The 13,566-nt window shown below is 59.0% G+C and overlaps 1 protein-coding gene across 1 annotated transcript; it reads left to right on the top strand.

Moving 5' to 3' along the window:
• Positions 1-2,478: 2,478 nt before the first annotated feature.
• On the top strand, positions 2,479-9,048 carry LOC118708876 (bile salt-activated lipase-like). The gene is given in 12 exon segments (XM_036420395.2): positions 2,479-2,617; positions 3,381-3,540; positions 4,076-4,198; positions 4,376-4,573; positions 5,080-5,210; positions 5,956-6,063; positions 6,182-6,299; positions 6,878-7,055; positions 7,211-7,414; positions 8,075-8,272; positions 8,795-8,968; positions 8,970-9,048. Coding segments are annotated over 12 exon segments (1,737 nt in total). The 5' UTR covers positions 2,479-2,551.
• Positions 9,049-13,566: the final 4,518 nt, after the last annotated feature.

Below are 13,566 nucleotides of genomic sequence, written 5' to 3'. Positions count from 1 at the left end.
TAGCCGCTCTCCAAACTTCTACAGACACAAAGCCGCCAGAAAGGCCTTCCCAGGACAGGGTTGCCTGAGGGTTCCAATTGGGAATGGAAGGGGCGGCCCCTGGCGGCCAGGATGGGAAGTCCCCGCACAGAGGCCACTGGCCAGTGCATCCGCCTGGCCTTCCCAGTGGCAGGCTCTGATCTGCCCACAATCCCCCCCTTAGTGCTGGTGGGTTCCCGTCTGAACTTGAAATCCAGGAATTCCTCCTCCTGGGCAGCAGAAACCACACGCCCAGCCACACTCCCCTCTTCCTCCAAAGGAAGGCAGCCCCGTCCTGGTCAGGAATTGGTCCTTGCAACTGTTTTTAAAAATCGGGGTAAAATTTGAATCACATAAAACACGATAGTTTAACGATGCATGAGCTCCATTCAGTGATATTGATTGCAGCGACACTGTTGTGGAACCATCACCACCCTCTGGGTCCCAATCATTGCACCCTCCACACAGAAGCTGTGTATGCGCTCCTCAGGATCTCCCCTCCCCAACTGCTGCTATGCTGTTCAGCCTCCTGCCCCAGGCAGTTTGCCTATTCTAAACATTCTTTATTATTGCTTTTCATTTTAGAGAGGGAGGGAGAGAGCAGGACACGGATCTGATAATTACATGGATTGGCTGCCTCCTGCACACCCTCACTGGGGACGGAGGCTCCATGTGCAGGATTGGGAATGGAAAGGGTGACCTGTTGGTGCAGGGAAGATGCTCAACCTGCTGAGCCACCCGGGCCGAGCTGTTTTCTTTACTTTGAACTTGTATTGTTGAGAGTATTACAGACTTCTGCCATTTCCCTTCTCTGCCCTTTCCACACACCTCCCTCCCCAGCCCTGTCTCTCCCCTCTCTATAGCCTATGAATATATGCCTGTAAGTTCTGGATTCATCTCTTCCCGCCCTCCCTCCACCCTCACTCCCAGATCTGTCCTGCTGTTCCCTGCGTCCATGCCTATGGATCTGTTTATTCGTCAGTTTATTCAGTTCATTAGATTCCAGGTGACTGAGATCATGTGATACTTATCTTTCTCCCACTGGCTTGTTTCACTCAGCATGGTACTCTCTAGATCCCTCCGGCTGTCTCAACCGGGAAGAGTTCCTTGTTTTTTTTCTGCTATTGAGTAATCCATGTGCAAATGTACCACAGCTTTCTTATCCACTTGTCCACTGACGGATAGAATAAACGTAGCCCTCAAGCCCTTTGCTCCTCAATCCTCAGCCTCTGAGCCCGGCCTGCCCGGCTCCTGCTGCCCTATGTGCTGCCGCCTCCCCATTCCATCCCCGGAGAGCTGGGCTCTGGATCAGCGGGCAGCCAGCATGGCTGGTCCATGTGGGGCTGGGGTAGCCCCAGGCGTGTCGTCAGCCGGGCAGTGGCCTGTGTACAAGCACCGGCTCCTGGCAGCGAAGGGTCCCTTTCCAGAAAGGGCTCTGGCTTCCCCGGGCCCTGAACACACCCCAGCCCTGGAGAAGGCAGCGCTGCCACCGCCACAAAGGCAGGACCCCTGGGCTTTGTCCCTGGAGCTGCCTCTAGTTCCCAAGGGAGACACGCTTCCCGAGCCACAAGCACCATTCTGCCCTCAGTCACTCTGCTCAGCTCTCTCCCCCTCTGTTTCTCCCTCTGTCTGTCTCTCCCTCTGTCTCACACTCAGCCTTTCTGCATCTCCATTATCTCTGTCTCTCCCTCTGTCTGTCCCGCTTTCTGTCTCTCCCTCTATCTGTCCCCTCTCTGTCTCTCTGCTGTGCCCAGGTCACGGTGCATTTCTGAAGCCAGGCACTTCCTCTTCCTCAGAAAAGCCCCCTCCCCCCACCTGTGCCCACCTGAGCCCCCAGTCCCGCCTCCCAGGGCTGCTGGTGCTGAGTGGGAGGTGTGCCCTCCCTGAGGGCAGAGTCGCCCGCCCTGTGCTGCTCTGGGTCCCCACACCCAGCTCGGACTGCTCCCCAGTGGGCCCTCGGACCCAGGCTCACCAGGTGCCTGCCCAGGCGCACACAGCCCTCTGTCCCGGAAGCCACATGCCCATGCCCTATGACCTCCCTTTGCTGAGGTCCAGAGCTCAGCTGGGGCCAGGCAGGGCCTGGAGGGAAGCAGGCCCACTTCTCTGGGGGAGCCCAGGCCCTTGTAAAGGAGCCCCCATGCGGGGCCCTGTGCACCCAGCTGGGTCCCTGTAGCCCTGGCCTGGCCCCCTGACTATTCCCGGTGACCGGCCCAGGTGCACTGTGGGTACACACACACACACACTGTGGGCACCAGGCACCCGATCAGGAGGTCCTGGGCAAAGCAAACCATCCCAGCACCCGTGCACGTGTGTGTGTGTGCCCACAATTGTATGTCCTTTGCCCTGAGCCTGGCTGGGAACATTAGCTATCCTGGCCAAAGGTATACTGCCTGGAGGAAGGGGCAGAGAGAGGAGGAGGAGAACCAGCCACAGGCAGCTGCCAGCCCAGGTTCCCGGATGTCTCCCGGATTGCTCCCACCCCATAAATACCCACACACAGAGGCAGGATCATCCCGAAGCACGCACACACACCATGGGGCGCCTGGACCTGGCTGTCTTAGGCCTCACCTGCTGCTTGGCAGGAGTGAGCGCAGCAAAGGTAAGCGAGAGCCCAGAGGACACAGCAGGGGTCCTCGGCTCCCCTAACCCGGCCTGGGACTTGGGATAGCACTGAGGAGGAGGGGCAGGCAGGTGGGGCGCTGGCACAGAGAGCCCCCAGAGCCCAGCCCCAGCCCAGCTTCCCTGGCCCTTCCTCTGCCTCCTGCCTTCCTGCTCACACCATGGCCCCACAGCTGACAGCCAGGACGCCATGACCTCCAATGTCAGAGACCACGAGGAAGGGCTGGGCCAGGTGCTCCCAGGGCACTCAGGGCACTTCCGCCAACACAAGAGTCCTCCAGCCCCAGGTCCCTGTGCCTCAGGGCTGACCTGGGCATCTTCCTGGGCATCCAGGGCCCTGGCTCTCCCTCTGCCCTGGGATGGCCCTGGCCCGGCTCAGAAGGGCGCTGGGCCCTGAGCAGCCGCCAGTTTGCCCATCACAGCCCCAGCGTCAGACCAGGAGTGTGGACCTCCTTCTAGTTCAACCCGGAGCCCAGAGCCCGGCCTCTGAGAGGGGGGTGACACCCCCTGCTTGCCAGTGGCCGGGCCCCTCCAGGGGGAGTGGGGAGCCTGGGGCACCTATAGGACCCCTTCCCTCAGGGCCCTGCCAGGGGTGAGGAGCGGGGCTTCCACAGGAACCCACAGCTGCAGGCTGGCCTGACTAGGGGCCCCACCTGGAGGCTGTCTGGACCCCTAGAGCCTGCTGGGGTATCCCCTCCCCCCGCTGTCCCCCCGCCTGCGCCCTGAGCCTGCCCTCTCCCCAGCTGGGCGTGGTGCACACAGAAGGGGGCTTCGTGGAGGGCGTCAACAAGAAGCTCGGCCTCCTGGGCATCGGCGGCCGCTCTGTGGACATCTTCAAGGGCATCCCCTTCGCCGCCCCACCCCAGGCCCTGGAGAAACCACAGCGGCACCCCGGCTGGCAAGGTGGGAGTGGGGGGTTGGTGCTGGGTTGGCCCTGTGCCTGGCGTGGTGATGGGGGTGGGCCCACCATCCTTGTGCTGTTGTATATTTACCTGGCAATTGAGAAAACCTGCAGGAGTACCAGAGGCTCCGGGAAAACCCATTTATTCCCAGACATTTCACAGGGACCGGCTCAGGGAAGTCTGTTTCTCTCCAAATCCTGAGGCTCACCCCCCAATATGGAGGATGCTTTCCTCTATACCCCTTTGGCTTCTTTGTGCCACAAATGGGATCATAGTTCCAGACCTTTAATAGACTTTGCAAAAAGCCCCGTGTGGTGGGGGTACCAGGACCACATCTCAAGCCTGGCCTGGCGCCAGCACTGATAACCTCGTCTGGGGATGGTTTATGGCCTCTCTAAGGTGGGAGTAGTATTTTGGGTAAACAGGTCTTGCAGGACCAGATAATTAAAGGGGCAGTGACTAGATTCAGATTGCAAGCCCCCCCCAAAAAATGTCTCATTTCCCCCATCAACGCCAGCCTCTCTGCTCACTCACAGGGACCCTGAAGGCCAAGGACTTCAAGCAGGAATGCCTGCAACTCACTCTCACCCAGGACAACACCGAGGGCTCCGAGGACTGCCTCTACCTCAACATCTGGGTCCCCCAGGGCCAGGAGGAAGGTGCATCCCCAACCCTTGCCCTCCAGGTCCCCAAACCTGCAGAAAGCGCCCAGACAGCCAGAGGCCCAGCCCTGCCCCACCCCTTGGTGTGGGCTCCAGAGATGAAATCCCTGAAACAAGCACCCAGAGGGGATGGGGGGGAACAGCTGGGGTCACTGGGTCTGCTTCCTGCCTCAGTTTCACAGAACCTGCCTGTCATGATCTGGGTCTTTGGAGGAGCCTTCATCTTTGGATCCGGCCAAGGGTTAAACTTCTTCAGTGACTACCAGTATGAAGGGGAGGAGATCGCCACTCGGGGCAACGTCATCGTGGTCACCTTCAACTACCGCCTTGGGCCGCTGGGCTTCCTCAGCACTGGGGACGCCCACCTGCCAGGTGTGCCGGGGCGTGGGCCGGGGTGAGGGAGCTGGTGGGGGCCCTTCACCACCGCTTTCTCCCAACAACTCCTGAGAGTCTCCCAGAAAGACCCAGAATTCTCCTGGCAGCACAGGAAGCTGGGGATGGACAGTGAGATACAGGAGCCCATCGGCAGGTGTAGCGAGAGAAGAGGCTGCCCGCCAGCCAGGCAGGGACCCAGGGAAACAGAGAGACCAGGGAGCACGGACAGGGACCCAGGGAGAGAGAGAAGATGACACACTGAGGAGGTGACTCAGCGGACTCAGAGCCATAGAACAGACGGACAGCAGAGGGCCAGTGTCAGGGAGAGAGATGAGCAGCCTGGCCCTCCTGCTCCTGGTGCACTGCCTGAACCCACACCCCCTCCTGCACCGCATTCCACAGCCTCCTGGGACCTGCCATGCACCATCCTGGGCTTGTCAGGGGTCCCCACATGGAGGAAGCTCTCCCCACCCCAGTCCCTCATGGGCCCCCACCCGCCCCAGGTAACTACGGCCTCTGGGACCAGCACATGGCCATCGCGTGGGTGAAGAGGAACATTGCGGCCTTCGGGGGGGACCCCGACAACATCACCATCTTTGGGCAATCAGCCGGAAGTGTCAGCGTCTCTCTGCAGGTCTGGGCACATGGGAAGGCAGGTTTACCTCCCAGGGTGTTGTGGGGAGCTGACTTGGGCTGATTGAGATTGAGTGGAGCTGATGGGGCTGGGGGAACTGATGGAAACTGGGGGAGCTGATGGGGGCTGGGGGAGTTGATGGGGTTGGGGAGCTGATGGGGGCTGGGGGAGCTGATGGAAACTGGGGGAGCTGATGGAAACTGGGGGAGCTGATGGGGGATGGGGGAGCTGATGGAAACTGGGGGAGCTGATGGGGCTGGGGGAGCTGATGGGGGATGGGGGAGCTGATGGAAACTGGGGGCGCTGATGGGGGCTGGGGGAGCTTATGGGGGCTGGGCGAGCTGATGGGGGCTGGGGGAACTGATGGAAACTGGGGGCGCTGATGGGGCTGGGGGAGCTGATGGAAACTGGGGGAGCTGATGGGGGCTGGGGAGCTGATGGGGGTTGGGGAGCTGATGGGGACTGGGAAGCTGATGGAAACTGGGGGAGCTGATGGAAACTGGTGGAGCTGATGGGGCTGGGGGAGCTGATGGGGCTGGGCGAGCTGATGGGGCTGGGCAAGCTGATGGGGGGATGGGGGAGCTGTTGGGGCTGGGGGAGCTGATGGGGGATGGGGGATCTGATGGGAGCTGGGGGAGCTGATGGGCTGTGGGGACAGCATGAAGCTGACAGTCTAGCTGTCCCTGCTGAAACCGGGTGGGCAGGAGAGGCGAGCCCATGGTGACAGGACCTCTGTGTGTTGTAGACCCTCTCTCCCTACAACAAGGGCCTCATCCGGCGAGCCATCAGCGAGAGTGGCGTGGCACTGGCCCCCTGGGCCATCCAGAAGGACCCTCTCTCCTGGGCCAAGAGGGTAAAGGGGAGCTGCGGTGGGCGAGGGGAGTGTTACCTTCTTTCCATACCCTGTCCTGGTTCCCATGACCTTCTGTCCTGCACTGGCCTCACCCACCTGTCTCCCCCCAAACCCCCAGGGCGCAAAAGAGGTGGGCTGCCCCCTGGACAATGTCGCCAGGATGGCCAAGTGTCTGAAGGTCACCGACCCCCGGGCCCTGACACTGGCCTATAAGATGCCCCCACCAGTCATGGAGTGTGAGTGGAACTCCACATGAGGAGCTGGCCATGCTCCCCAAGAAGTGAGGAAGTGCCGGGTCTGTGGCCTGGCCCGTCAGCTGCTCACTGGCGCCTGTAGGCAGCTCCATGCCGCCTGGGTCCTCCATGTCTCCGAGGCCCGACAGGCTGTGTCTCGGGAGCCATCCTTCCCTCTGATCCTCCCTGGGTCCTGATCCCTTTGGGAAGCTGCTGCACCTTGTCCCCAACAATGGGCAGAAACAGTCATTTGCACCCACTTTCAGGGACCTCAGGCCCAGTGCTTTCAGCGGGCCGGAGTGGCCCAGGGAGCCTCTGGCAGTGTGCACACAGTCTGGGCTGCCACACTGGGCAGAGGTGGCAACGGGCGGAAGGGCCCAAGAGAGCTGCTCCACACGCTCAGGGCAGCCCAGGACATAGAATATCCAGGCCCATGTCAGGGGGACAGGCTGGGGACCCAGGTCTGAATCAGAGGAGGCAGGGGCTGCCCTGAGCTTAGGGTCTGGCAGAGGAGGCGGGGGGAGCCCGCCAGGTGGAGGGGGGGTCCTGGAAGGGGCTAGAAACTGCTGCTCTCCATTCAGCCTCCTTGTTGGGCCTCCTGCCTGTCATGGATGGAGACTTCATCCCCGACGACCCCATGAACCTTTTTGCCAACGCGGCCGATGTCGACTACATCGCTGGCACCAACAACATGGATGGCCACCTCTTTGCCATCCAAGTCATGCCCGCCATTGACAAGGACAAGCAGACCGTCACGGGGTGAGGAGGGCGCAGGGCCCAGGGCGTGCCTGGGGGCCTCTTGGGGAGGCATCAGCTGAGGGAGGAGGCCATCTGCAGGCCCTGGGGTGGGGGAAGGGGTGGAATTGGGGCCCCTCCCTCTGGCCCAAGGGTCCAGTGCCAGCTTGTTTGTGCAGGGAGGACTTCTACAAGCTGGTCAGCCAAGTCACCATGGCCAAGGGGCCCAGAGGAGCCAACGCCACCTTTGACCTCTACACGGCGTCCTGGGCCCAGGACTCCTCCCAGGAGACCAAGAAGAAGACGGTGGTGGACTTCGTGACTGACGTCCTGTTCCTGATGCCCACGAAGATGGCCGTGGCCCAGCACAGAGCCAACGCCAAGTGAGGGCCAGGGCAGGGGAGGCCCAAGTGGGTCACTTACCTGCCCAGTGAGCCTCCCCGGGGAAGGGCTCAGGGAGGCTTGGGAAAGCCGTGATGGGGTTCCAGCGGTGCCTGCGCCATCTGCCTTGCCCAGGCCTGACGGGCCTTCAGAAGGACCTCCTCACCTCCCAGCTCAGGGGCCTCTACAGAGCCCTCTCAGCCTCAGGCCTCCCCTGGCAGCGCCTGCAGCCTCCCCGCAGCCCCCAGGCTGAAGGGGACAGATGGGGAGGATGGTCTCTGCTGCGGGTTTGGAGTTGGCCAACGTTCAAACTGCGGCCACCTGGTCAACCTCCAGCGAAAACAAAATTAAGTTAGGAATGTTTACATGGAAGGCAGAGATGATACCATCTGATGAGGAGCACACATTCTTCTGCAGGGAAAAGGAGGGAAGATGCCTCCATGGGCTTTGTGGAGGGAAGAGTGAATGCACCTGAAATCCCAGAACCACAACCCCACGGCCTTCCCTTCAGGGTGCAGGGACCCAGGGCCCTCCTGAGTCCGAGTCAGGTGATTTCCCGGCCCCGCCCTGCTCTCCCCATGGCCTCCCTCCAGGGCCCGGCTGGGGGTGGGCAGCCCAGCTGAGCTCCCTGCCAACCTGGGCCATGTCCCTCCCCTCCTCAGGAGTGCCCGGACCTACACCTACCTGTTCTCCCACCCCTCTCGCAATCCATTCTACCCCAACTGGGTGGGCGCCGACCACGCCGATGACCTCCCTTATGTGTTTGGGAAGCCTTTCGACAACCCCCTGATCTACCGGCCCCAAGACAGGACTGTCTCCCGAACCATGATCGCCTACTGGACCAACTTTGCCAGGACTGGGTAAGGCCGGGTGAGGCTGGGCCAGGCCTCCTGCCACCTGGGCCCCACATGCCTGTCCCCTGTCCTACACTTGACCTCCCTGAGCCTCAGTGCCCCCCTCTGTGTGAGGATAGGAGGTACTGGCTGGGCCCTGTCTAGTTTGGCTCAGTGGATAAAGCCTGGGCCAGTGTACTGAAGGGTCTCAGGTTTGATTCCCATCAAGGGCACGTACCTCATTGCAGGCTCGATCCCTGATATTGATTGGGCCTATTGGGGATTTCTCTCTCACATCAATATTTCTCTCCTCTCTCTCTGTCTCTCCCCTCCTTTTTACTCTCCATTGAAATAAATGGAATATCTGGTGCAGGTTAAAAAAAAGGAGAGGGGGAGGGGGAGGGGAGGGGAGGGGAGTACTGGCTGGGCCTCAGGACACGCACATGCCCAGCCTGTGCCCAGGACACAGTGAGGTGCCCTGGTGGTTGGGGTCAGCATGGAGGCCTCCCGTGAGCCCTCAGACCCACACAGCCTTCCTCTCCTGTGCAGGGACCCCAACAAGGGCCCCTTGGCTGTGCCCACCCAGTGGGAGCCCTACACCCAGGAAAATGGCAACTACCTGGAGATTAACAAGAAGATGGACGGCCAATCCCTGAAGCAGCACCTGAGGAGCAGCTACCTGCAGTACTGGACCCAGACCTACCAGGCCCTGCCCACCGTGAGCAGAGACGGGGCTGCCCCCTTCGGATGACCCTAAGGCCATTCCCGTGCCTCCCATGGGCGACTCTTTGGCTCCCCCATAGCCCCCCATTGCTGACTCTGAGGGGGCTCAGATGTGCAGCCATGGGCTTCTAATGTCCTTGCCCAAGAGGCCACAGGTGGGACCCAGGGAGCCCCTCCCGCCCCAGCTCTTCCTGAATAAAGCCGCTTCTTTCTCTGGCAACCCGCTTTGCCCTCATGACCTCAGCCACCACACAATCTCTGCCCATGTTCGGCTCCGGAATTGGGGTGTCCCTCATAAGAGGAGAGAGAGGGTCAGAGAAGGGTCAGCCCTGAGTGGGGAGCAGGCCTGTGGGCAGTTGCCTCTGGACCAGTGGGCCCAGCCTCAGCCTCAATTTCGGGGTGTGGGGAGCGGGCTCTGTGTAACGGGGTCTGGGAATGGCCTGGGAGAGACACTGATTCGCCTCCAGCTGGATCCCAGGCAGAGACAGTAACACATCCCGCTGGGCTCAGAGCAGAGGGCTCCTGGGCTGGGCCTGGATGCCCCCGGCTCAGCCAGGGTTCTGCCCGCTGTTCTGGCAGAGTCTGGAGGGGAGCGGGAGGCAGAGGTGACACGCAGGGCCATGGCCCGCTCAGCAAGGTCTGGGACGGGGCACCGCCTGCACCGATGCTCCCCCATCCTGACCTCACATGGCCCGGGCGGTGGGCACTGTGGACACCCCGTTGTAGACAGTTACTGTGAGAAATGCTCACCTGCCCCAATTCTAATGACACTTGGAGACAGAGTGCGGTGAAAGGAGACCTGAATGTGCTCTCCAGAGCAGGTGTCTGCCGGCTGTACAGGCACCCACGGGGCGGGAACACAGCCCCTTTGTCCGGCTCCTCATTGGCTGAGTACTCTGGGCTCACCTGTTTCCTGGCAAGTCCACTAGGTCCTCCCATTGGACCCTTTAAGAAAATTGGGCTTACCCTTTCTAGTTCCCACCATTCCCCTGTCTCGCTGAGTTCTGAGTCTAAACTGGTGACTGCCTGAGATGGGACCTCAGACCGCACAGCCCTGGTTCCTCTGGGCCAGAGGGGAGCCAGGGGGCAGGAATCAGCACGTTTATCCTGCAAACCCACACTCACCTGGGACTCCTCAGACCACGTGCCCCCCCTACCGCCCCCCCCCCCCCCCCGAGCAACAGGGGCGGTCCAAGGCCTGGTCCCGGGTGAAATGAACCCTGTGAAGAACTGCAGCTGCTGGGTCCCAGGGCCCAGCTGTGGCCTTAAATAAGATGCTTCACAAATCCTTCCCTGTGGCTGGCTCAGCACAGCTCGGGGTGAATGTGATGGGGACAGGGAAGGATTAGAGAAGACAGACAGGAGAATAAAGCTGGGGCCAGGTGGGACACTGCTCTCTGATGGAGAGACAGTGCCACAGCCTGCAAGCCAAGTCTTTATTTTATACTCAGATTCCACCAGGCAAAGTGCTCAAGATGTTTACATTGTTCTCTCAGATTTCAAATCTACTGAATTATATGCACCTGAACTCTATCCAGCTTTGTTTTGGCAGCACTTGCTGCACCGCCACAGCCTACATCTCTTAGCCCAAAGGGGACACAGGTTTGGACCATAAGGTCAGGTTTACATCCATAACCGTTGGCTATAATTGTGCTGTGAGGGTTTTGCCCTCCAAGCTGGGACTTGCACGTGGCTCTGCCATGAGAGGACCTGCCCTCTCATTAGTCCGAGGCTAGAACCTATCCAAACACTGTAGCCGCTCTCCACACTTCTACAGACACAACGCTGCCAGAGAGGCCTTCCCAGGACAGGGTTGCCTGAGGGTTCCAATCGGGAATGGAAGGGGCGGCCCCTGGCGGCCAGGATGGGAAGTCCCCGCATAGAGGCCACTGGCCAGTAACCCGCCTGGCCTTCCCAGTGGCAGGCTCTTTCTATCCACAATCCCCCCCTTAGCGCTGGTGGGTTCCCGTCTGAACTTGAAGTCCAGGAATTCCTCCTCCTGGGCAGCAGAAACCACACGCCCAGCCACACTCCCCTCTTCCTCCAAAGGCAGGCAGCCCCATCCTGGTCAGGAGTTGGTCCCTGCAACTGCTATTTTTTAAGAATTGGGGTAAAGGGGGTGGCCAGAGGTGGGGGGGGGGGGAAGAGATCTAGCAAAGGACTTGTATGTGCACATAGAAGCATGACCAATGGACACAGAGAGTAGGTGGGCAGGGGCATGTGCTGGGGGACAGGGAGTGGCCGGAGAGAGGTCAATGGGGAAAAGGGAGACATGTAATACTTTCAACAATAGAATTTAAATGTTTAAAAAATTGAGTAAAGTATACATAACGTAAAGTACTCCGTTTTAACTTCTAAGGTGACATTAATTGCAGTCACATTACTGTGCAACCATCACACTCCCTATTTCTAATTCTGTTCATCACCCAGAGACTCTGTACCCTTCCACAGCAACTCCCTCCCCCACTCCTGCTAGCCTCTTCTGTTTCCTCTCAATCTGCCTATTCTAGATAATCCTTTTTTATTGATTTTTGTCTTTCTTATATTCTTATTGAATTCAGAGAGGGAGGAGAGATAGAAACATCAACGATGAGAATCACGGATCGGCTGACTCCTACACGCCCCCTACTGGGGATGGAGCCCACAACCCGGGCCTGTGCCCTAACAAAATCGAACCGCGACCCCCTGATTCATGGGTCGATGGTCAACCACTGAGTCATGTTGGCTGGGGTATTGATTTTTTTATTTTACTTTATTTTTTTTTTGAGAGAGAGGCGGGAGTGAGAGAGGGACAGGGGATGAAACCCACCACCCAGGTATATGTCCTCACTGGGAACTGAACCCATGACCTTCCCACCAACTGAGCTACTTGGCCAGGGGTAGACCTCCACTAAAGAAGAAACTCGGTTTGGCTCAGTGGATAGAGCATCTGCCTGCAGACTGAAGGGTCTCAGGTTCGATGCCAGTCAAGGGCATGTACCTTGGTTGTGGGCACATCCCCAGTAGGGGGTGTGCAGGAAGAAGCTGATCAATGTTTCTCTCTCATCGATGTTTCTAGCTCTCTATCCCTCTCCCTTCCTCTCTGTAAAAATCAATAAAAAAAATATATTAAAAAAACAAACATCTTTTCCGAGGACACCCTGTTGCATGGGGACCAGAACGCCCCTCCTTTGTGAGCTGAGGGACATCCCCGTGGATGGTGTTTGGCACAGAAGCGTGCTGTGCTCTTAGGACGCTTTTATTTCTGAAAAGTGCTGAGTCACGCCGCCCGGAGGCCCCCGAGGACGGAGCCTGGCAGCCTCTCAGCCGGCGTCTATGAACGTCTCTCCCCAGAGGGAGGCCGGTCCCCTGGGCCCTGGCAGGTGCCGGGCGGCGGGCGCCGAGCCCCAGGGCGGGAGTCAGAGCGGAGGGCAGCCCGTCCCCGTGGAGACGCACCCCGGCGAGCTTGCAGAGCCCGTGTGGCTGGCTGCGGGTGGCCCCTGGTTCCTGTCCTTTGCCTCTGTGGTCAGCATGTGACCCGGCTGCTGTGCCTGATGAGGGGCGAGCCCCGAATTCGGTGATTCCGGTGGGTCCCCCTCCCGGCGGAATGTTGTCTCCTGGAGAGACGACCCGGAGCTTCTTGCTCCATTTCCTGTCTCCATTTGCCTATTCTAGGTATTTCTTTTCTTTTCCTTTTTTTGTGAATATAATTTTTAATAAACCTTTATTGTTCATATTATTACAAAAGTTCCTCATTTTTTCCCCTCCACCAGGTTCCTACCCCATCCTCTGCCCTTTCCCCACCCCCCATTGTCCTCGTCCATAGGTGCACAGTTTATGTTCAGTCTCTCCCTGCACCCCTCCCACTCCTCTTTTCCCTGAGAATCATCAGTCCACTCCCCTTCCATACCTCTGATTCTATTATATTCACCAGTTAATATTGTTCATCAGGTTTTTTAATTCCCTTGGGTTTTTTTTAATTGGCTTCCAAAGGGGAGTTTAAGGTCTCTTCAATTGATTATTTATTTTTTTAGAGAGGGAGGAGGGAGAGAAGCGTCCATGTGAGGGAGACAGGGGACCACCAGGGTAGTTGTCAGACCCCCCGTCTCTCAGAGGTGGTCCTGGGCCCTGTGAACGCCTGTGCCCTCTCCCGCCAGGGGCCTGAGGGGGCGCTCAACTCGCTGCCCAGGTCCACGATGCCCCACACACCCTGTGGAAGGCGGAAGGGGGGAAACGGGGGAAGGGGTGTCTGTGAGAGCCAGAGACGGCTGCCCATCTGCCTCCTGCAGAGAAGCCCACCGCCCCCACAGCTTCTTGTCTGAACACAGATGGACGACTGCAGGTCGTTTACAAGCACACAGATGTGTCTGGCTGGCCTGGCTCAGGGGTTACAGGTTCGATTCCCAGTCAGGGCACAGGCCCTGAGTTGTGAGTGCAATCCCCAGGGGGGGGGGGCGGGGTGCAGGAGGCAGCTGATCCATGATTTTCTCTCACCATTGATGTTTCTCTCTCCCTCTCCCTCCCTCTCTAAAGTCAATAAAAAAATATATATATATATATTTTTTTTTTTTTTTAAATAAAGGAGCACAGGCAAAAGAACAAAAGCGTCTCTCCCTGGC

This window comes from Pipistrellus kuhlii, unplaced genomic scaffold (assembly GCF_014108245.1).
Source record: "Pipistrellus kuhlii isolate mPipKuh1 unplaced genomic scaffold, mPipKuh1.p scaffold_m20_p_68, whole genome shotgun sequence".
Taxonomy (NCBI): Eukaryota; Metazoa; Chordata; class Mammalia; order Chiroptera; family Vespertilionidae; genus Pipistrellus; species Pipistrellus kuhlii.
Note: the sequence above shows the minus strand (reverse complement) of the source record. Positions and strands in the feature narration are given on the sequence as shown.